A 24,976-nucleotide genomic window follows, 5' to 3' on the forward strand; every position below is an offset into this window, starting at 1 on the left:
TACAAAATGTGTACAGAGCCGGCAGTTTGGAATTCAGTAGCCTGGCCCTCCAATAGAAAAAAATATTTTCAAAGTATCAACGTTTAAGTCAGTATTACTGAAACTAAGCAATTCTGTGATCAGGCATTTCTGAGGAGACATCAATTCTTGCCCAGACTTTCCTGGCAGAAGTCACCCACCTATGTTTGTTGCTAAATACTTGTCAGTTTTGCGGGGATACAGAATTGCAGAGCGTTTAGAAGCCATCCAGTACCCAAGACTGGACACAAATCACATCATATGCTGTCAACTAGGAGTTAAGCAATGTATTTGATTATCCTTGACATCTAGAAACATTCAGGACAGTTAAAAAACTGAGTCAACTATGAAACAGTGAGGAGTTTTGAGGCAGAGCTCGGTTATCGAAATTCCACTGAATAGCAAGTTTGAGATCTGCAACAATCAGGATCACCTGCTGGCCACCTATTTTAATTCCCATTCCCATTCCCATTCCCATTCCCACTCCCACTCCAACATGTTGGTCCATGGCCTCTCCTACTGCCACTCCCAGGTTGGAGGAACAAACACCTCATATTCCGTCTGGGTAGCTTCCAACCTGTTGGCTTGGACATCAATTTCCCCACCTTCTGGTAATTTCTCCCCGCCCCTCCCCTTCTTTCTTCTTCCATTCCCCCTTCTGGCTCCCCTCTCACATCTTCTCTTCTCCTCATCTGCCCATTAGCTCCCTCTGTTATGTTCTGTAACTCCAGAAACTAATCGAAAGAAAAATATAGAAATTGGGATAGCTGGTCTACATAGTTTCTGTTTTCCTTTTTTTTTAGTGAGGCACTCACATATGACATGATGCTGTAATGACATATGCCATTCATGTACTTACATATAACTCAATATATAAGTTTGCTGATGACACAATTGTAGGCCATATCTCGGGTAATGATGAGTTTGAGTACAGAGAGGAAATTAAGAACCTGGTGGCATGGTGCGAAGACAATAACTTATCCCTCAACATCAGCAAGATGAAGAAATTGGTTGTTGACTTCAGAAGGAGTAGCAGACTGCACGACTCAATTTACATCAGTGGTGCGCAAGTGGAACAGGTCAAAAGCTTTAAGTTCCTCGGGGTCAATATCACAAATGACCTGACTTGGTCCAACCAAGCAGAGTCCACTGCCAAGAAGGCCCATTAGCGCCTTTACTTCCTGAGAAAACTAAAGAAATTTGGCCTGTCCCCTAAAACCCTCACTAATTTTTATAGATGCACAATAGAAAGCATTCTTCTAGGGTGCATCCAAGACCAGAAGAAGCTGCAGAAGATCGTGAACATGGCGCAGCACATCACACAAACCAATCTTCCGTTGTTGGACTCACTTCACACTGCACGCTGTCGGAGCAGTGCTGCCAGGATAATCAAGGACACGACCCACCCAGCCAACATACTTTTCGTCCCTCTTCCATCTGGGAGAAGGCTCAGGAGCTTGAAGATTCATACGGCCAGATTCGGGAACAGCTTTTTTCCACCTGTGATAAGACTGCTGAACCGGTCCTGACCCGGATCTGAGCTGTACCCTCCAAATATCCGGACCTGCATCTCTGTTTTTTTTGTACTACTTTACCTTCCATTTTTCTAATTTTTCTATTTATGATTTATAATTTAAATTTTGAATATTTACTATCGATTTGTAATCCAGGAAGCGGGAAGGGCAGAATCAAATATCGCTATGATAATTGAACGTTCTAGTATCAATTGTTTGGCGACAATAAAGTATAAAGTATATAACCCACACTGACTTATGTAAACAACAAAAAATGCTTAATCAAGCACATACTTATAATATTATTCAAATATTACTGAAATATTAAATACACTGCCTCCTCCTCCTTCCCTTTTTCCCATGGTCCAATTTCTGCTCCTGTCAGATTCCTTGTACCTTAGCCCTTTTCCTTTTCCACCTAGAATTTCCTGCTTCTCACTTCAACCCCTCCACATCCTCCTGTCTTCCTCCTCATATGGCTTCACTTACTGTATCTACCTTCGAGCTTGTACTCCTTCCTGTCTTCTTATTCTGGCTTCTTCCACTTTCTTTCTAGAACTGATGAAGGGTCTTGGCCCGAAACTTAGACTCATTTTTTTTCCTTTCCGTAGATGCTGTTTGAACTGCTGAGTTCCCCTGGCATGTTGTGCATGTTAGTTTGGGTGCAGATGTCCCAGACATTCTGACAGCTCCATTGGGGTGTTAGTGGTGGGTGGTCCCGCCATCTGTTCCATGCTGAACTTCCAGAATTTGTCTGAGTAATTTGGGCCATTATATTTAAGCAGATACATAAATGTAATGGTCCAAGTTAGTCAGACAAATTCTATCTAATCTCCCAAGCTGAGAAGAGAAGCCTCTGTGTACCCATCTCTCTGGCAAATAGGTATCACTATCTTCAGAAGCAGATAAAGGAGCTGTGACAGGTGGGTATGCAATTCATTGGGTGCAGTCTGCTCTGCCTGGTACATATGCATTGACCTTCATATTTACAGTTTATTTAACTTATAAAACTCTGCCTTTGAGGGGATTTGGGTAATCACCCTGTAAAAACAGCAAGCTAAAGTCAAGGCTCACCACTCTCTCAGGAAAGTGCCAGTAACCCCGGCAAAATATAGAAATGTCAATGTCACACGAGCACATATACTAAGAGTAGGCCTCTTGGCTCTTTAAGTCTTTCCACCATTCAGAATCAGAATCAGGTTTAACATCACCGACATATGCCGTGAAATTTGTTAACTTAGCGGCAACGTACAATGCAATACATGATAATATAGGAAAATAAATAAATATATAAGTTACAGTAAGATTACATGTGTGTATTAAATAGTTAAATTAAATTAGTGCAAAAATAGAAACAGTAAAAATGAGGTAGTATTCATGGGTTCAATGTCCATTTAGGAGTTGGATGGCATTCAATAACTGTATGGCTCAAAAGACCATAGGATATAGGAGCAGAATTAGGCCATTTCATCATGGCTGACTCAATATTCCTCTCAGCCCACATCTCTTGTCTTCCCCCCCATCCCTTCATATCTTGACCAATCAATCATCTTTCAACTTTTGTCTTAAATATACATAAAGACTAGGCTTCCTCAGCTGACTGTGGTAGGAAACATCCTCTCCACATCCACTTTATCAAGGCCTTTCACCATTCAAAAGGTTTCAATGAGGTCAGCCCTCATTCTTCTGAATTCCAGTGAATGCAGGCCCAGAGCCATCACACGCTCTTCATATGACAAGCCATTCAATCCTGGGTTCAGATTCTTGAACCTCTTTTAAACTGTCTCCAGTTTCAGCACATCCTTTCTACGATATAGTGTGACCTCCTGTGTATGGGTGAGACCCGACATAGATTGGGAGACTGCTTCGCTGAGCACCTACGTTTCATCTGCCAGAAAAAGCAAGATCTCCTAGTGGCCACCCATTTTAATTCCACTTCCCATTTCCATTCCAACATGCCAGTCCATGGCCTCCTCTGCTGTCACGATGAGGCCACTCTCAGGTTGGAGGAGCAACACCTTATATACCATCTAGGTAGCCTTCAACCTGATGGCATGAACATCCATTTCTTGAACTTCCAGTAATGCCCCCCCATCTCTCCTTCACTATTCCCCTTTCCCCTTTCCCATTTCCCATTTCTCATTTGTCTCTCACCCTATCTCCTTACCTGCCCATCACCATCTCTCCCTTTTCTTTCCTCCATAGTTTTCTGTCCTCTCCTATCAGATTCCCCCTTCTCTAGCCCTGTATCTCTTTCACCAATCAACTTTCCAACTCTCTATTTCACCCCTTACCCCCCGCTCCCAGTTTCACCTATCACCTTGTGTTTCTTCCACCTCTCTCTGGAATTTTCGCTGAAATTCAGACAAAGGAGAGATCTTATAGAAGCATATAAAATTATGAAAGGGATAAGATAGAGGCAGGAAAGTTGTTTCCATTAGTAGGTGAGACTAGAACTAGGTGATATAGCCTCAAGATTCAGGGGAAGTAGATTTAGGATGGAGATGAGGAGGAACTGCTTTTCCCAGAGGGTGGTGAATCTGTGGAATTCTCTGCCCAGTGAAGCAGTGGAGACTACCTCAGTAAACATATTTAACACAAGGTTGGATAGATTTTTGCATAGCAGGGGAATTAAGGGTTATGGGGGAAAAGCAGGTAGGTGGAAATGAGTCCGTGTCTAGATCAGCCATGATCTTATTGAATGGCAGAGCAGGCTCGATGGGCCAGATGGCCTACTCCTGCTCCAATTTCCCATGCTTCCCGCCCCCCACCTTCGTACTCTGACTCCTCATCTAATCTTCTCCAGTCCTGATGAAGGTTCTCGGCCCAAAACTCTCTTCCATAGATGCCACTTGGCCTGTTGAGTTCCTGCAGCATTTTACGTGTGTTGCTTTGATTTCCAGCACCTGCAGATTCTCTCTTGTTTGTGATTGCCCTTCTGAAACACCTTCTTGTTAGCATTAAGCAGTTGTGCCAGTGTCTGGTTAGTGCTGCTATTTGAGCTGCCGTTGTCTATTGATGTCACACTGAGAGCTTTGATTGAGTGTCAGTCTACTTGGACTTTTCTTAACCATTCATGTCCGAAAAGTGCTGGCTCTCCAGTTTTCAATACATAAGGCTCTAACTGTTGTGCTTGGCCTCCATATGTCATGTGTACTTTCAGTTTGCCTTTGGGAGGCACTTTTTGACATGTGTAAGTCTTTAGCATCATTGAGGTCTTCTCTAATGGTATCTTAGAAAGCAGTCTGTTGTAGTCAGCCTCTGGAATTATGGACAAAGTTGACCCTGTATCTAGCTTCATTTTCAGTTTTACACCAGACTCATCTATTGTGATCCAGATGATTTTGTGATCTGCTTCAGTTATACTATGCAGTTCTAGGTATGACAGTTCACCTTTGTCAGACTCTATGTTGTCTGATTCTATTTTACATTCAATAATTTTATGCATTTGTTTAGTTTTGTGTTTAAGACTTTTCACTCAGTTGTGCTTTTTGTCTGCCTTGCACATTCTCTCTATGTGACCTTATCTGTGACATCTTTCTGCAGACTCTTTCTTTAGACCAACGGTCATTTGCATCATAGGACGATTTGCCACATCGATAACATCTTTGGCTTTTTGCACCATTCAAGGACACTTTGTGTATTTCACACTTTAACCTCCTCTTCTGTAGTTCTGCTGCATCCCTTGCTGCAGTCTCTAATTATATTGCAATGGTAATGCCCATTCTAAGGTTAGTTCTCTTTCAGACAGTAGCCTCTTCTGAGTGCTTTGAGTATGCATGCCACATAGAAGCCTGTCCCTTAATGCAGGGGTCCCCAACCTTTTTTGCACCGCGGACCAGTTTAATATTGACAATATTCTTGCGGACCGGCTGACTGGGGAGGGGGTGTTCAAGTAGAGTTAAACTCACCTAAACATGTCTTTTACAGTTAGGGTTGCCAACTTTCTCACTCCCAAATAAGGGACAAAAGTAGCAGTCAAATACAGGACAGTGTTTACTCTGAGAAAGACTACCATGACCATGAAGCTTTGCATGGGCACCTGTGTGCGCATGCGTGACGTGCACATATGTGACGTGCGCATGCGCGTACGTACCGATTTTTTTTCCACAGATCAGTTTTGACAATCTTCCCGACTACGATGCACATACATTATTTCTACTTTATATAGGCTGTGTATTTATCATATCATTCCTGCTTTTACTATATGTTAGTGTTATTTTAGGTTTTATGTGTTATTTGGTAGGTTATTTTTTGGGTTTGGGAACACTCAAAAAATTTCCCATATAGATTAATGGTAATTGCTTCTTTGCTTTACGCCATTTCGGCACGAAATGTTTCATAGGAACGCTTTACCTTAGCAGGGGAAATACGGGACAAGGGCGGTCCTGTATGGGACAAACCAATTTAGCCCAATATACGGGATGTCCCGACAATACGGAACAGTTGGCAACCCTATGTTCAAGTTTAACAGTGCGTGACAGCGAATGAGGAAAGGTGCAGCTGACTCATATCATTTCCTTGCGGCCCGGTAGCACATGCTTTGCAGCCTGGTGGTTGGGGACCGCTGCTTTAATGCATCAGAAAGCCTATTTTTAAAGTCACAGTACTAGGAAAGTTTGAACAGTTCTGCAATGTACTCAGAAATGCTTTCATCTTTTGACTGGTTCCTTTTGTAAAATCTAAATCTCTCAGCTATTATCAGCAGTTTATGGCTCAAGTGATTTTGTAAAATTGTAATAATTTTGTTGAATATGTTGCTTACTGGCTCTTCAGGGGTTAGTAGGTTACACAAGACTCTACATTCTTGGGCCCATTGAAGTGTACTCTAGGAAGTCTAGGAGCTTTCTTCAGCTCCTCCACATTGTTTGCATTACAATACAGTTCAACCCTCTCGATATATGACTCCCAACTTCATTAGCGCTATCAAATTTGTCAACTTTCCCGACTGAAGCCATCACCATGTTATTTTCACTTTAAATTTAGTGTGTCTTTCATTGTTACTCATGCGTTCCTTTGTTAGTGTCCTTGACGGCATTCTTGTGCTGTTTTGTCCCATAAATGTTGGTATAAATATTGTGATACTTTCTGACATTCGGGTTCGTACTTGTTGCCAATTTGTTGTCAGTGCACAACCACATATCAATTAAATAAAAACATGCAGGCAGGTGATGGCTTTAACTGGTGTACTCATATTGGAGAGAAAGAGAGAGGACAGTGCGCATGCGTAGATAACAGTGCATGTACAGGACACAGATCAATACGTAGTGCTAAGGGGGAGCGAGTCATTTCTCTTAAAAGAAACAATCTATACATTAACAAAACCATGTTGACCATGGTCTATTTTACCATGTGCCTCCAAGTACTTTGAGACCTCCTCCTTAATAATTGACTCATCTGATAGGAGTCTCAAACGTGCATTCCCTCCTACTTAAGTTAAACTTCCACACTTCTTCAGTCTTCAGAATATTCAAAGACTTTCACATCACCTTTGAGGCAGAGAGCTCTCATGGCTCACGATCAATAGACAGAAAAGAGTTTGCTTCGTCTCTTGCTTAAATGGTTGGACCCTTATTTTTTGACTGTGATCCCAGATTCTAATTTCTCCGACACGTGAGACATCCCTCTCTACCCTATCAACACTTCTTAGGATCTTACGTACTTCAGTCAAGTGCTCTCCCATTATTCCAAGCTCAAGTTAATTCAATTTTGCCCATTTTTGCAAAATCTGAGTGTTACCAATGACTAAATTCAAGGACATTCAACTTTATATAACATCTCGCTCATAAGATTACATTGAAGACATCATTCTCATATCATGTCGAATTTCAAGACTTTATCACATACAATTTCAACTTATATTGTTAATAAAACTACTCAAATGTTCTGCTCTTCACTTCTCACAATTGAAATCATGTATTAACTTACTGGTACAATTTACTTATTAATACCTACACAAGATATATTGTGTTTAATTCCTTTTCTACAATTTCTATTAGCTTGGAAACTTAATTGGCATTATCACTGAACTTATTTTGAACTTTCTTCTGTCCATTATTTTAACAAAACTTGAAAGTTTAAAATAATTTTACATTTTGGATTTTCAGGGACAGCCTATTTAGTCCAAAATAATATCCCTGTGTGCATTCTGTACATAGGCTTCCTTGCACCTAATTCATCTCACACTATCCATCTTTCCACACTGATGAAACTAGAAAATAGTTGGCTTTCTTGCAGAGCTGATGCCTCCTCAGAAATGCCCGATCACAGAATATATTAAACAGCGGTCAAATTAATATCATAAACACATCAAGTATTGGTGTTATATACAAAGATTCAAAGTATATTTATTATCTAAGTATGTATGTAATATACAATCCTGAGAATTGTCTTCCCACAGACAGCCATGAAAGAAAGAAAATCTTGGAACCCATTCAAAGAAAAACATCAACCCCCTCCCATGTGCAAATAAAAGCCAAATTGCACAAACGGTGAAGAAGAAAAAAAAGCGAAAAGCACAGAACATAAAACACAAAATCGAAAGGGTCCAGGCATATTCAGTTGTGCTCAGTTCTCTTCATTCTAGCTCTGTTATCAGCAATAGTAATTTCTGCCTTACCGTTTCCAATGCACGTATCCATTACAGTTAACTCATATGTTTTTTTTTATTTCAGCAACCTTGCCAACAACAGATTTTCAAGTTTGTCATGGAAACCCTTTCGTTATCTGGAACTAACTCATTTGTAAGTACTGTTGCATAAATATTTAGAAAAAAGTGAGAGCTTCTAAACACCAAAACTTTATCTGGGCTCCAACACTTTGAACTGATTGTGTCATCATATTGGTGACAAGACTGATATTACATTGGAAAATTGAATTTTTGCTACTTTATCCAGTATCTTAATAAGTTTGGTGCTTCAATTCAAATAATGAATAGAAGCAATTTTTCCAAATTATGAGGTGTTTCTGTAGCATTTTAATTTTTGGCCTTTTGCATTGATGTAGGCATTGTAACTATTGTTTTATGTGTTATATTATGGTGTAGTTTTCATATTTTAATTGGAAATGTTAACATTGAAGATCTGAATTTCTCTGCTCAAGTTTCAACAAAAAAAAGGAACGATTCCTGGGTTAAGTACTCGACTATTCCTAGTTTCCCTATTACTAACCTTTTGTATTATTCCTTTACCTTGGTCCCAAAGGCAATTTCAAATCAAACAGACTAGCAATGCGATACTTCCAATGTTAATCCTTTTCATATATTCTCAAATTCCTTTCTAAGTTTGATGCAATTATTTTCTAACTATGTAATTTGTCTTGTATATTGTCAAACCAAAATATGTAGTTGCCAGTTTGAATATGCAAGAATATATATTTAAAATAGTCAGCTTTAGGAAATGAATCACCATTGGAATATCTGATATGGTTGGAAAATATTAATGGATGATGTGACATTAGCTTTATCTGGATGAGCTGTTATGTTTCTGTTTTGCTTAACTAAAATTGATTTAAATTACATTTAAACAGACTTGAAGAAGCTTTTTAATTTGATATCAAAGCACTTATTTATTATAAATTTAAATAAAAGATAATGCATTTGATTAAATTTATTTTTCAAATATTTTAGTCATTTTGTTGCTGAGATCATTTTTACATCATATTCATCTTAGCTGAAATACAACTGTAGCAAATATTTAGTTACAGATCCTATTTAGCACTTTTAAATTTTTGAAGATGTATAGGAGCAATTTAAATGAATGTGGCTAGAAATTTAACTGTTGTTGCTAGCACTATGGTTTGGCTGGTTACTTCAGGGTCATTTTTTTTTCTAATATTTATTTCTCCGAAGACCATTTTCTACCCTGTATACCATTTGGTTGATTTATAAAAGCTATACAGTTAAATACATTATTTCATTCATTCTTTAAATTCCTCCAATCTTTCTTCTTCCTTAACTCCATTCTGATTAGACTGTAGAATTTAATTACTCCATGATAAGTGTCGAGGTTTATGTGATGTGTAGCCTTTACTCATTTAGTTTAAGTACTAAGAAGAGATGTGCATCCATGTAGCCTCTGCTAGGCCAAAATAGTCGCAGTAGAGTCCATTAGTGACATTAGATTATGAATTTTTACTATGTGATTTTCTAATCAAAAAGTAGCTTCCATAGTTTTAGTCTTGCTGATTCTATCTGATATGACAAAGGTCTTTGATAATAAACGGAATCATTTGATGTTCCAGCAGAAGCGTTTGTGCTAAACTGTGAAAGATCCCAAGACTGAGTGCAGCTGGACATCCATTGTGGGTTTTACATTGGCTGTTGGCTCGTTCAAACCCTTTATAATGCCTGCCCATAATCTAATAAAAATATTTGATTTTTCTCTATATGGAATTTAAAAGCTAATCAATTGAACATCTTTACACTCAATCCATTTTTCAAATACACCAAATATTACATGTAATGAAATAGACACCAAGATGAATCAGCATTTGTTTTTAATAAAATGATGTGAATATGCTGGCGACCCAACCTTAAGGGATTTAAGTAGTAATAAAGGGTTGCAGGGTCACTGTAAGGTCAAATTGAAGAGTAGAGCTACTACCTTCATGTTGAATTTTTTATTTGTAACTTTCAGGGCCAACTTTTGACCTTAATGTTTGATGAAAATCAAGTTTGGGCTTTAAAAAATGTTGCAATTATCCTAAAGACAGTCACACTTCCTATATGTCAGAGCAAGATCTGATGGAGCAAGATCTGATGATATCCCTGGGGGCTGTCTAATTTTAATCTGAGGTCCATGGAAATAGTATTCCTGCATCATTAAGAAACCTTGAGTTTCCTTGCATTGGGATCTCCATTGCCTGACTATACTGGTTTCTCAGCTCCCTCGTCAATCACTTGTGTAACAGGATATGGCAGACGTGTCCTGTGAGCCAGCATTCCACACTGATCCAAGAACAAACAATTACCACTAGGATTCCGAATAGGATTGATTGGGCTGGTCTCAGTGGAAATTAAAGTTAAGTCTTAAAAGTGGATTGTAAGATTTTATATTTTTATTTTTTTTATGTATTTATGTATTTGATAGCTTTCTTTTTGTCTCCTGAGGGCATGTGGGGGAACTGGTCAATAGCCAAATGAGCAAGAACAAAGGCTGAACACAGCATAATTCATCTTTATTTTTCTCTAAGCCTCCTCCAAATTCATATTCTTCAATTTATATTCCCACTTCTACTTTTTCCAAAGAAAACAACCCAACCTGGACAGCCTTATGTAGCAATAATAATTCTCCAAACCTCCTGGTAACATTCATCAAAATCTCCTCTTTGCCCTCTGGCAATATGGAATTATGCTTGTAGTGTGGTTGTCAAAGCTTTACATTATACCCTGACTGACTTAACAAATGTTCTGTACAGTTCCAGCACAACCACCTTGCTTTTGTATTTCCTGCCTCAGCCACTAAAGATGAATTTTCTAGTTTAACTCCCCAAATCCATTGTCTCAGATTTTACAAAATCAAATTTAACTCACTATTTTTGTGTCCAATTAACCAGTCCATTGATACCTTTCTCCATCCCAGAAGTTACTTTCTCATTGTTAATTTTGCTATCTTCAACAAATTTCTCAACTATTCTAGTCATTATCTTTGTCCAAAACACTTATATATACCAAGGCACCTATTGATGAGCAACCCTAATGCATATGAAAAAGGTTATGCCTACAAGTCATTGAATTTTGACAGGATAAACCATTATCCTCAGTAGTAAATAGGATAATTTAATTGATAGACAGACTAGACTGGAGTTATAACAAAGATATTTCTCTCGGTGGTGGATGCATGGAACTCACTGCCTGAAAGCAAAATCCCTAACATATCTAAAAGTGCCTGGATGATTACTTGAAGAGCCCCAACCCAGAAGGTTATGAACCAAGAAATTAGAAGTGGGATTCAAGTCAATTTTTATCTGAGTTGGATATGATTTACTGCATGGCCTCATTTATGGCATAAATTTCTATGATACCGATGTAGAATAACTGGGGCTAGGCTAAAGACATTATTACTTCTTACACTGGTGAGTGATCCTGAAGTTGGTGTCAATTTTTTTTCCTCCTTTAGGATCTTAACTGACAACCCATTCCTGTGCTCCTGTGGGATTGCGTGGATCCAGATATGGCAGCAGAAGAACCTGGCCACACTAGATGGTCAAAATCTGACGTGTCGGGAGGAGAACGATTTGAGGATAACACTGTCACAAATGAAGATCCCAGACTGCGGTACTGGCAATTTCTCAGTAACCCTTCTAACCATTTTACATTGGTTTTCCCTTTACATGTATAACATCTGATAAGAGCTGAAAAAGAAAGGAAGAAAATAGAACAAAGTAGATCCAAGGAATGGGAAGGTTAATAAAACAAAGCTGCTAAAAGAGTTTTATGTATAGACTATAAATCTGACATATCTTGGGAATCATTAGAGATTTTGGCATCTCCTAAAGATTCTGTTGCCTTGTTAATTATTTGTAATGGCCTCTAGTACTACAGCATTATTGATTGATAACTAGTAATTATGTTTTATATCACTTCTTTAAGTGCCACATCAAAGACTTACATTTGTTTACTCTCAGTACTCAAATGCTATGAGATGGAGAATTCTTTATTCTTGAGTTCAGGACCATGTGTTCTCAGAAACAGATCATCTTAGTGATGGTTCCTCACTAAAATGTCACAGACTCCCCACACCCTCCAACCCCAACACATCCAATAACTAGTTTAAACTAGAGTTGCAGGGGGATGGGAAACAAAGTTAGAACAGTTAGTGGAAAGGTTCTGGAGACAGATGTTAAGACCTCAGACAAAGTCAGGAATCAAAAGGTCGAGCATGCAACTAATGTTCTGAGCTGCGTAAAAGTCAGTGAAGAAGTATTGCAGGAAAGGCAGATGAGCTCAATTTATAGATCAACACATGGAATTATGATAGTGTAGCTATTACTGAGACTTGGTTGCAGGAGGGGTAGGACTGGCAGCTCAGTATTGCAGGGTCGTAAAGAAAGCTTTTGGCACATTGGCCTTCATAAATCAAAGAATTGAGCACAGAAGAGGGGATGTTATGTTGAAATTGTATAAGCCTCATTTGGAGTATTGTGTGTAGTTTTGGTCAGCTACCTACATGAAAGATGTAAATAAGGTTGAGACAGTGTAGAGAAAATTCACAAAGGGTATTGCTGGGACTAGAGCACCTGAGTTATAAGGAAAGATTCAATAGTTTAGGACTTTATTCCTTGGAATTTAGGAGATTTGATAGAAGTATACATAATTATGAGGAATATAGACAGGGTAAATGCAAGCAGGCTTTTTCCACTGAGGTTGGGTGGGCTATAACTAGAAGTCATGGGTTAAGGGTTAAAGGTGAAAAGTTTTAGGGGGACATGAGGGGAAATTCCTTCACTCAGAGGGTTGTGAGAGTGTGGAACAAGCCACCAGCGCAAGTGGTGAATGCGAGCTCCATTACAACGCTTAAGAGAAGTTTGGATAGGTTCATGGATGGCAGGGTATGGAGGGCTATGGTGTGGGTGCTGGTCGATCATTCTAGGCAGATTAAATGGTTTAGCATGGATTGGGTGGGCCAAAAGGCCTCCTTCTGACTGTACTTTTCTCTGACTCTATGCGTCTGTAACTGTACACTCCGACAGCTTCACCAGCATTTGTTTGGCCAGTGTTTAGGTCTGGAAACTGTGCAGCATTCCTTCATACGGGTCAAAAGGCAAATATATAAACCTGGACAGGAAAGAAGTGGTTTTGGTGACACCCATTGCTTTACCCGCTCTGCTCCCCCAGCACCTGCTGCCCTTCTGATGGGAGCATTTAAAATCAGAACTTTGCTTACTGAGACCCTGAACCTGACAGTAGGTCAATGTAAAGTCACCCATTAGCTACAAATGTTTGCTGCCTTTCGTGATTTGAACTTAATCAAAGTGTGGCTAGTAAATAAACGTAGAGGTTTCTAGTAGTTTGGGAGTTTAAAAATGGTGTGCCTAGTGATGGATGCCAGATGCTCTGGAATGAATTATTTACAGTAAGATCAATTGCACATTAAAAATGGACCAGTGGACTTGTATTTAGTTTAGAGTGCAGAGAATGTAAGTCCTGGCTTCTTGCCTGCTGTCCTTTAAACAGGTATCACAGCACAGAGCTAACACGCATTTGATGCTCACGCATTTCTCTACAGACAATTGCAGGGACAGAAATAAACCACTTACCACACCTTTGTTTTATCATGGTCAACAGGAACAATAACTCTATTTGCACAGCCGATCCCTGAAAAATTAACTCAATGAAAACATGCATGAAACTAGATGACATGCATTTGTAGTAAATCCCAGAGTGTTATGGGTTATTTTAATTAATTCCTTTTCTCAAGGAATTATTACTCATTGTATTCCATATTCAATGAAATGCATCTCTGCTACTGGATCTATATGTACATATAGCTATGTATCTGGATCTATGCCACACTAGGAACTGAAAATAATCACTATAAGATAAACTAAACTGTTACTGATCCACTCATTTTATCCAGATTCTTTTAATTTCATTATTAGCATGTATTTGAAGGCAAAAAGCAGTCAATGGTTTGCCATATTATCTCAATACCTCCTGAAGTAGCCACGTAATAATGCTTGCTGTCTTGGCATGAAGGGGTATATATCGATGGCTCTGCAATGCAGCACTCTCCATTGCCCTCATGTTTATGAAGCTCCCTGACACAATACAGAATAACGGCAATCAGAATACCAACTGTGTTATCACCTCTGATGCCCCGCCCTAGAATAATCTGCAACAGGCCCTAATTTCTTATCGTGTGGAAAATGTTTTTGAGGAAGAAATAGATTTTAAGGAGCATCAGAAAGGATGAGAGGGAGATACAGACTCCCCAGTGGAGACTGTAAGATCACTGGATATTATCCTTGTGTTGAAGTCAGAAAGCCCAGTGGTAGTGGTTAACACATTTTCCGAAACCGCGTAGAACATCAGCAGAAGTAATTGGCTATTTTTCTGCCACTTCCAGGAAGAAATCGCGTGCTCTAAGAACTGATTTGATTTATTCATGAAAGGTTCAACATGAACAAATCAGAAACAGAATTCAGGCTAACCTTCACCAGCTAAAATGAAGTTAAATTGTTGTAAAAAGTTACTTCTGTCTGCCATCCATATCATGATTGTGAGATGCCTTGTTGAGATCTTGTTGACCAACAATGGGGTAGAAATCTTGCAGTTTGATATAGGTAGCAAAGGACGCTTCCTTTCAATGTTGTTAAACTTCAGTTTAAGTGATCAGCAGGAATGTTGGAGCCATGAAAAATTCACATTCTCTTTGTAAGCATTTTTCCGTTTAGATTTAATTATTTTCTTCCCATTCACTAAAAATATAAAATAAAAATAAATTTTACAGAAGAAAATATTCCTGATATAGCCAGCAGGACATTTTAACAAACACCCACTGTTTATCAGTTATAAAAAATTGCTGTATAAAAATGATAAAATTAGGCTATTGAGAATTGAGCACTGAATATGTTTAAGGCAGTCTCTTGGGTTTGACATTGACTTGTTTCACTTTGATTTTATGAGTTCTGTGGTGACTGATGAAGCCAGTGCAGGAACTTCAGACTTTTACATATATGGGCAGGAGGAACCTGAGTGGGCACATGGGTGGATAGCTTGTGAGGTGATTTGCTCCATCAGCTGTTTACATAGGGCTTCTGAGCCCCCCTGATGCAAGGACACAATATTAGCCCAAATTTTCCCTTAGCACTTTGATCACTCATAAGCTGGAGGTTCCTGAGAATCAATGGGGATGCTGCAATATTTCTAGGAGGCATTAAGCAATCCTTAAATTGCCTGGTTATCTCTTCATGACCGAGTTCGGGATAGTGTATCTGTTTCGACACTGATGTTCATTTGCTTGTGCTTCCCGTGAATTTGGAAGTTTCTATGGGGATAAGCTCAGTGATAAATATCAAACACTTTGAAGTACTGCAGTAGGTAATCTCAGTCTCAAAAGAGTATAGAAGGTTAAGTCCCACTGTTGCCCAGTAGACCATGAGTTTTATGCCGAGTCCAAGGTCTTGATCCTCAGGGTTCTTATCCTCAGCCAGCTTAAGGCTGTGAAGGCACACTGACGGCAGTGAAGAACTTTATCACTGGTGTATACCTTTGCTGAGGGTGTCTCCTGAAATTAGGAAAGTGTTTGCATTTTCCAGGGTCTTAATTGAGCCTTTATGATCAGAGGGCAGTATTGTACAGCAGAGGTACAATGGTAATGGATTTTGTCTTGTGTAATTCCCCCTCTTTGTATGTTGATGTTGGCTCAAGCTCAGGAGCAAATGTCATCTGCATACTGAGGTTAACTACTGAGGCTCTGGAGTGTAGTCATTATAGATAAAGCTGAATTTAACTCCTCTTCCTTAGGAAGTGTGTTAGAGGTAGGGTGCAACATTGCAGTGAGAAAAATTAAGTTGCGTTAATGATGCAGCTTTGTTCAATACTCATTTTGAGTGAGATTGCCTTTGTTGTAGACCTGCTGGCTAGCATCAAGTCTTGCTTGCCATCAAACATCAAAAAGTAAGTCATACGCACAGGAGATTTTACAGATGCTGGAAATATTGAACAACACACACAAAATGCAGGAGGAACTCAGCACGTCAGGCAGCATCTACGGAGGGAATAAACAGTCATGGTTTTGGCCGAGACTCTTCATCAGGACTGGTAAATGTAAGACGTACAACTCTGAGCAGCCAAATTTGCAGGGAATCCATAGCACCTTCCAGTTGAAGATGCTGACGGATTTAGTGAAGTCAAAAGATTATGGAAACAAAAGAGAGACTGCAAATGCTGGAAATCTGGAGCAATATACAAAATGTTCAGCAGGTCAGGCAGCATCGATGGAAGGAAGTGAGCGCTCAACATTTTGGGTCGAGGTTCTTCACCAGGACAAAAAGAGAGGGGGGATAGCCAGTATAAAAAGTCGGGAGGAAGGAGTGGAGGAATACCTGGTGGGTGATGGGTGGATCCTGGTGAAAGAGAGGAGATAGGCAGGTGAGGGAGGGAGAGTGAAAATGATGTGAGAAGCTGGGAGGTGAGAGGTGGCGGTTTCAAAGGCCTGAAGAAGATTGAATAAAATAGGAAATGAAGTGGACTGTAGAACAGAGGGAAGAAGGTAAACAAGACAACCAAAAAGGAGGATTGTGTGGTGATGGACAGAATGAGAGGGAAATAGAAAGATGATGGGGCTGGTGAGAAAAGGGAAAAAGCACGGGGATTGGGGGAGGGAAACAGAAGGAAGTGGTTGCTGGAAGTGAGAGAAATCATTGTTCAGGCTGTCAGGCTGGAGATGCTGTTCCTCTAAACTGTGTCTGGCCTCAACTTGGCAGTAGAAGAATTGTGAGTCTATTTTTTATAAATTGGGCTGTAGCCTTTTTGACTACTTGTTGCTCAGCAGCAGCAGCAAGTAGCTCACTGTGGGATGGCATCAAGGGCAGAGCTGTAGCCGAACAGATCTTCAGAAGTTGCTTCCAGCGAGCATGATCTGCCGGTCTGGCTGGTGATTTCACCTGCACTCTTGGCTGTCAGTGGGTGGAGCCTTCGAGTGTCTGTGTCGTAAATAACATTGACACCACTGTAGAAACCATGCATATTGTGACTGTCATTGAGTTGCAGTGTCCATGTTAATTCCAAGCACGTCTGTAGATCTCTTCTTGATGAAATGTATTAGAAGCACATGTGCTTTCCATAGTAGAAGACAAGTCACTATTTTCTAAATAAAAATTTGGCTTATCATCACCTGCTTGAGGATGGGTTTGTGTCAATGGTATAGAAATTTTCTCAGGTCAGAAAATTATCAGCACAGTGCGCATAATTCCCTATTGTACATTTCTGCTAGCTGCATTCATTTCCATGCCTACAAACATAAGAATTAGGAGTATAAGCAGGCCACCGTACCTCTCCATTCTGTTTCACCATTCAATGCAGTTATGGCTGATCTAGTTGTAACTTCAACAATGGACTTCAGTCTTCCTGTGGTAATATTCCACTCCCCTGCTTATTAAATATCTAGAATATTACCCATTGAACTAAGTTCAAAATTACTGAACATCTCTGAATTCACAAGAGGTGCTGCTGATGACATGCATTCAACCTGGACATGCATCAATATGTGGAACTTTGAATTCAACAGCCACAAGGGCAGAGGCTTGTGGTACCTGAAATTATTTCCGATTTGTCCATCTATTGTCAAACCAAATCCAGTTCCCTCAAATTGCTTAATGATAAATGAATAACGAATCAGACTAACCCCCACTAGTACTTACTTTGGTTTCATTCTCTCTCAGTTCTTGATTGACACAGATGATTTTTCTGCAAGTAACGTTGCTAAACATGAGGCTGATTTAAGGAGCCCTCTGTTGTAATTCCAGTTTGGAGATATTTAATTAAATTGTGTACCAGAGATGACAAAATAATAGTATGAATTCAGTATATGGTTCCTATATTGGTTGTTTATCATTATACTATTATTTAAGAGACTTTAGTTAGGAAGATGATTGTTACCTAATTCCATTCTTGACAAAAAAAATGTACAGTGCCATAAATCTGGAAAAAAAATGCCTTTTTTTTGCTTTTCAGAGAGCTGAAAATTGGGGAAAAAGCTGGTTAATGCACAGAATTTCATTATAACGTTATATTTAATTACAGTAATTATGATAGATGTAAAAAGCATCAGCACTTTTCCAGGCAATATCTAGAATAAATTTATCTTTTATTGAAAAAGGCCTAAATGTCTTTTTATGATTGTTACTTTGCACCTAACAACCATATGGCAGCAGTGTGCAATTTTGAAAAGTGCATTTTCATTTAATGCTATCCTATTAATGGGAAAATAAGTAGATTCACTGACCTTAAAAGAACATTAATGTAAGGCAGGGTAACTCTTGCAGTCTCCATTCATCATTGTGAAGGAAATAACTAACCAAATGATTAAAAGTAAAGTTCACATGCAATAGTACATGAATAAAGCATGGAAGAAGGTGAATAAAGCAAATAGCAGTTTTTCTACATCAACCTGGTATTATCAAGACAAAGGCACAGAATGGCTTGGTCAATCTACAAAATCCTCCTCACTAAAATCTGCTAACTTGTGTCAGAATTGGGAGAGCTTCCCCAAAGATTGGTAGAGTGAACATTCACCTCCTGTTCCTCTCATGGTCTTTGGACCTAAGATGTGGCTATGGGATTTAACAAGGGCCAAGTCTTTTTGTGGGATACAGGGATTAGTCCTTGTTTCAGCCCCACTCAGGTCCTCTTCTTTAAATGTGTTTCCAGTACATCGTGACTATATTGGCACTCATACAAAAAATGAGACTTCATCGCTCTTTCTGCAAGTTCCACCTTGCTCTTTTACTCCTATGTTTCATTCATTACTATATGATATCACTATAATTTCTTTGCTTGAATTGAGCATTTCAGTTATGAGGAGAGATTGGAGAAGCTAGTCTATTCTCCCTGAAGCAGAGCAGGTTTCGAGGGACATGACTGAGATGCATCGAATTATAAGGGGTATAGATAGTGTAGAATGCAGGAAACTTTTCCCCATTGATAAAACTAGAGGTTAATTAAAGGGAGAAGAGATTTAGAGGCGATATGAAGAAGTCCTTCTTCATCTAGACAGTGGTAAATACTAGAATGCACAGCCTGTGGGAGTGGTTGAAACTGGATCATTGACAGCATTTAAGAAATGTCTAGATGAGCACTTGAATAGTTTAGGCATATAAGGCTATAGGTAGCAAATGGGATTTTTATGGAAGGGTTGCCTACTTATATATCTATTCTCATGCTGTATGATTCTCTGACACAGTTTTACAGCCTACATTGTAAGGGATAGGTTGGTGATCAATATCTATTTCAAGGCCACTGAGGTCCACAGCTATCCTGATTCCTGTAAGGACTCTATTCCATTTTCAGTGTTCGCAAGCTGTGAGACAACTGCCTCAGTTTTGACCCAAGTTCCCAGATGTTAGTGAGTTCTTCAGAAAGACCTGGTTTTATGTTGAAGGCCACTCACTGCGTAGGGCGAGGCTGACACCGTGCTAAATCTCAGGTAGATTTAGAACAGATTTTAAAAACATAAACACAAGGAAATCTGCAGATGCTGGAATTTCAAGCAACACACACAAAAGTTGCTGGTGAACGCAGCAGGCCAGGCAGCATCTCCAGGAAGAGGTACAGTCGACGTTTCGGGCCGAGACCCTCCGTCAGGACTAACTGAAAGAAGAGCTAGTAAGAGATTTGAAAGTGGGAGGGGGAGGGGGAGATCCAAAATGATAGGAGAAGACAGGAGGGGGAGGGATGGAGCCAAGAGCTGGACAGGTGATTGGCAAAAGGGATATGAGAGGATCATGGGATGGGAGGCCTAGGGAGAAAGAAAGTGGGGGGAAGCCCAGAGGATGGGCAAGGGGTTTAGTGAGAGGGACAGAGGGAGAAAAAGGACAGAGAGAGGAAAAGAAAAAAGAAGAAAAATATACACATTCTTTTTCTCTCTCACCCTTTTCTCCCTCTGTCCCTCTCACTATACTCCTTGCCCATCCTCTGGGTTTTTCCCCCCTCCCCCTTTTCTTTCTCCCGAGGCCTCCTGTCTCATGATCCTCCCATATCCCTTTTGCCAATCACCTGTCCAGCTCTTGGCTCCATCCCTCCCCCTCCTGTCTTCTCCTATCATTTGGATCTCCCGCTCCCCCTCCCACTTTCAAATCTCTTACTAGCTCTTCCTTCAGTTAGTCCTGACGAAGGGTCTCGGCCCGAAACGTCGACTGTACCTCTTCCTAGAGATGCTGCTTGGCCTGCTGCGTTCACCAGCAACTTTGATGTGTGTTCAGAACAGATTCACCACTGGGAATCTTTGAAGGGCTGCGAGCCACCAGCCGTGCCCAGGTTATAGTGCACCAAGTCCTGTCACGTTCTGACCCAGGATCTCGCTCAATTTACCACTGCTGGTTCAGTGTGGAGTGTGGATGATCACGGCAACAGCAACACCAGAGGCACCGAATAACTAAGTGACATCCTGGCAAATCTACAATTCCGGACCACATAGCCACTAAGTAACAGAAGGAACATGCTTTAGACTGCTAAGTGATACCACAATCAACAGATTGTATTATAGATCCACTTTCTGGTCAGGAACTGTGGTGTACAATTAATTAAGACGAAGGGGAGGACCTTTTTGAACAATCTACTCAACATCTGTACTTAAGGAAAGACTGATTGCGTTTGTGCAACATACACAAAATGCTGGAGGAACTCAGCAGGCTAGGCAGCATCTATGGAAAAAAGTACAGTTAACGTTTCTGCCAAAGTGTTTTGGCCCAAAACTTCGACTGTGCTTTTTTCCCATAGATGCTGCCTGGCCTGCTGAGTTCCTCCAGCATTGTGTGTGTGCTGCTTGGATTTCCAGCACCTGCAGATTTTCTCTTGTTTGTGATTTGATTGTAATTGTCCCATTTTTATTGGACAAGAACATCCAATGTTGTAATTTCTTGTCAGAAGTGTCAAGTGGATGATGTTCGCCTTCTTGCGAGGCTTCCCCTTAAGGAAAATAAGTTTTTGCACAATTGTTTCACCCCAAGTACTGTCAAGGAGCAGATGAGGTGATTAGATACTGCATTGGTAATGGGGTCGCTCAACATTCCAAATGAAGGTTGAAATTATTAGTCGGGGAAGATGCTCTCCAGTACAGCCACATCTCTAGACAAATTATTGCAACATTGATGTTGGTCTTACACAGTACAAAATGATCAGGTACATTATTTTCAGAAGAAATGAAATCAATCAGCTGACCATTCATTGCTTCATTATCAGCAAAGTGATTGACACTCTCCATCACCTCCCTACTGGATTGCCCACTGACAGACTGCCCACTGATGGTTAGTTAGAGTCCACAAAGACCACTCAGCTTCCAAACTCTTTATAGGTTCTGTTGAAAATTAATTGCCGTGGAGAAGTAGGAGACATTATCTTTCCAGAGCATACCTGATGAAGCGTGTTATCAAGGAGCTTGAGTAAAATTAAGATGAATGAGAACTGAGGAGAGAACTCACAAGTAGCTTGATGCTACACCTTGCACAGTGGAAGATGGTGTGGTCCTGGACATCAATCATCTCACTATGGATTTACTCTGTGTCCTAATGCAATCATCTTCAGCTAAGTCAGAAGTAAGGATGTTCACTGATTACACAATGTTCATTCCATTCCCATTTCTTCAGAAAATGAAGCAATTCCTTCTTGCATGCAGCAAGACTTGGACCACATTCAGGGATGGACTGATGTGGCAAATACATTGTACCAGCCAATGAGAGTCATCACTGCCATTTCACCTAATATTCTCTTAATTCTTACTTTCCATTGCTGAGTCATCAACAACCTAGAGTGGTCTCCATTGTCTGGAAACACTGCTGGACCAACCACATTAATATTGTGACTATAAGCTCAGAGGCTGGTAATTCTGTGGCGTGTGACTCATCATTCTTGTTCTTGAGATATAATTTTATGTTAAGTCATAAGATCACAGTTTGAGGCTCCTTGATTATCTTCCAGTTTTTCATAATCTGGTAGTTCACTCCCCATAAACCTGTCTTTCTACGCAGTAAATTGTCAATGGGGGAAGGTACTTTTGACTTCAGTTTCCTGTAGTTGCTCAAATCCAAGTTCACAGTGAAATTTCTGCCCTGTTTTCAATAAGCTGCTATAAGTGCTCACATATTTCATACATTGTCTCTCCTCCCCCACACTCCCCCTCCCCATTTGGTTCTGGTTTCATCTGCCATTCACCCCTCTCCTACTTGTTCCCATTAGCCTCCCTTATCAGATATTGGTTGTCTTTGTGTTCCTGTTTATTACCCAGTCAACTAGTTCCATCTTCACCCTTCCCTCCCCCACCTGACTTCACCTGCGTCTTTTGTTTTTTCTTCATCTGCTTCCCGCCTCCATCTCCTAATTCACCCTCTCCCCTACCTGGTTTTATCTGCCTCTTGATCCTTCCTCAATTCAACAATCACCTCTGGCAACTGTGTTGTCACTCCCCACTCTCCTCTTTACTCTGGCTATCTCCCAGTCCCAGTGCAGCATTTCCAGTTCTTTTTCCATCACAGACGCTGCTTGACCTGCTGAGTTCCTCCAGCAGATTGTTTGTTGGTTTAGGTTCCAGCGTCTGCAGTGTCACCATTTTATGCATCTTTGCCCTGATCAACTCACTGATTTCTAGCGTCTTCCTACTATAACGCTGTATCCATGTATTTGTTTGGTAGCACAGTACAGTAGAAGCTGGTGGCATCAGTTAGATTTGCAGACTGCAGTTTCTGAGGAACTAACCGTCTCACTCACACCCATCTTATGCTTGATTCCCCCACAGCATGAAAGCATGGGAACTGGGTTTGTTGTGGTTGCAGGCTATCTGTCTACACTGTATATCATACGTTAGGGTGAAAATTGTTGGTTGATTGATTGATTGATTAATGACTGCATTGATTTGCCTTATCTTTGAGCAGCCAGTAATTTATTTATACTTTATCAGCGTCTCTGGCCGCTGGTTGATGCTACTTTTTTGTAGAGCTTCAGTTATCTCATGAAATAGCCAATCAGATGACTGGTCTAACCCCTTTTACTGGTGCCACGTGAATGTTATATTTTTAATCTCATTATTTCTGAGGATTTAATGTGGATTCCAGGCAGGTCCTGTGGGGCCTTTTCCCTTTAGTCACAGGCACAGCCAGTGAGTGGTGACACCATTACAATGCTGAAAATGGCTGACACAGGTTCAATGTATTATCACTGAAACTGGTCCGTGTCCTAAAATAATCTTTATTCTGCATTAATTAAAACAAACTGTTATTTTTTTTTCAAAGTAAAATCTGTTCAGTAGCAAATATCGTAAAAACAAATTGCTCAAGTACTTTTTTCAGACAACCTGCAAATACAGGTGTCCCCCACATTAGGCAGATTATGTTCCCAGAAATCAGGCCTTAACCTCTATTTTCCAATATGCAAAACCATGTCACTTGTGTGTGTGTCCCATGAAATGTGAATTGAAAAAAAAATGTTGAGTTATTTTATTCATATAAATTCTGTGACAGCAAATTTTATTCAGCATCTCAAACCTTTGGGTAGTGATTTGTCAATTCTGTGGGGAGACATTCCCATAACCTAAATGGCCATAATGCAGGGGTCACCTGTACCAGATGTCATCTTTATTCATCAGAAATAATGCAGCAAGGAATTGGATAAATATTTAATGTAGAAGGATTAGCAGGGGAGTGGAACTAATCTCTTTCAAAGAGGCTGAATAGTCTTCTGTGCTTTGTTCTAGGATTCTAATCAAAACTATTATGTAGATGCTACAGTTTTATTTAAATTCTGCTGAGTTTTGCTCCATTTTTGCTTCACAGAGATGCCTAAAGCTGCTGTGAATGTTACTAATGTAACTGTGAATGAAGGTGGTGAATTTGCAGTTAAATGCAGTGCCACGGGAAGGCCGTCTCCCACGGTGGACTGGCAAAAACATTCCCTCTACTCGTCTTTCCAGGTATGTACCCGACGTTGTCGGCGATGTAGTATGTGTCGCATGACTCAGCGTTTTAAACTTTGGCCCAAAATTACTGCACGTTCATTGCAGAACTGCCTCCAAAACTGTAACTCTATGACTATAAACTGTGTGGAGGTCAAGACTATTGTGCAGGTGTTAATGAATGTGAGGTCCTGAGCCCCCAGTGGCTGCCAGTGCTGTACCAAAGCCTAACAGTGGTGCATAGACTTCCACAGTTGCTCAGCGTTTACGCTGGAAAATCTACCTGCTGAACTCACATAAGGTTAGTCTGAGCCCAGGATGTGTGACTCCATTCATTTTAATAGAGAGGAACAAGTACATCTGAAAGGGGGTAAGTTATATTTTTAAAAATTAATTCAGTTAATTTTGGTTTAATTGTTTTAAATCTTCTATTCTTTTAACTCTTAAATCATATTTTTTAAACGAGTAACCGTATGTTTAGTTTTAAATGTCTCAGTTTGATCATAGTGCCTCTGATCAAACCAAGGCCTATTTTCTCGAGGAAATTCTCACTGGGAAATCAGGTTCAGAGGGCAGGAAGTGACGAACATGGGCAGCAAGTCATATCAAGGATATTCTGGGTCTGAATTTCATTTGAGATTTTCCATTGACATATTGATATCCCGCATCTCTCCTACAGGTGGAGCCACTTGCTGGGGTCTAGTCCCCAGGCGTGGGCTTGGAGTGCTACTCAGCTAACTTCCCTTAAAGCCAGTAAAATGTTGATGTTGTGCTGTTTCCTTCTTCATTGGAAGGTGTTAGCAGTCGGAACGTTGCTCACCAGGTGGAAAGCTACTTGTT

General features: G+C 40.1%; 1 protein-coding gene across 1 annotated transcript in view; it reads left to right on the forward strand.

The window, feature by feature from the left end:
• ntrk2a (neurotrophic tyrosine kinase, receptor, type 2a) overlaps positions 1-24,976 on the forward strand; it is a 308,857-nt gene that overhangs the window by 35,971 nt on the left and 247,910 nt on the right. The window contains exons 4-6 of the mRNA XM_063068820.1: positions 8,207-8,275; positions 11,651-11,808; positions 24,018-24,154. Of these exons, the coding sequence (XP_062924890.1) occupies positions 8,207-8,275; positions 11,651-11,808; positions 24,018-24,154 (364 nt within the window). The remainder of the gene's footprint in view (positions 1-8,206; positions 8,276-11,650; positions 11,809-24,017; positions 24,155-24,976) is intronic.

This window comes from Mobula hypostoma, chromosome 16, assembly GCF_963921235.1.
Source record: "Mobula hypostoma chromosome 16, sMobHyp1.1, whole genome shotgun sequence".
Classification (NCBI taxonomy): Eukaryota; Metazoa; Chordata; class Chondrichthyes; order Myliobatiformes; family Myliobatidae; genus Mobula; species Mobula hypostoma.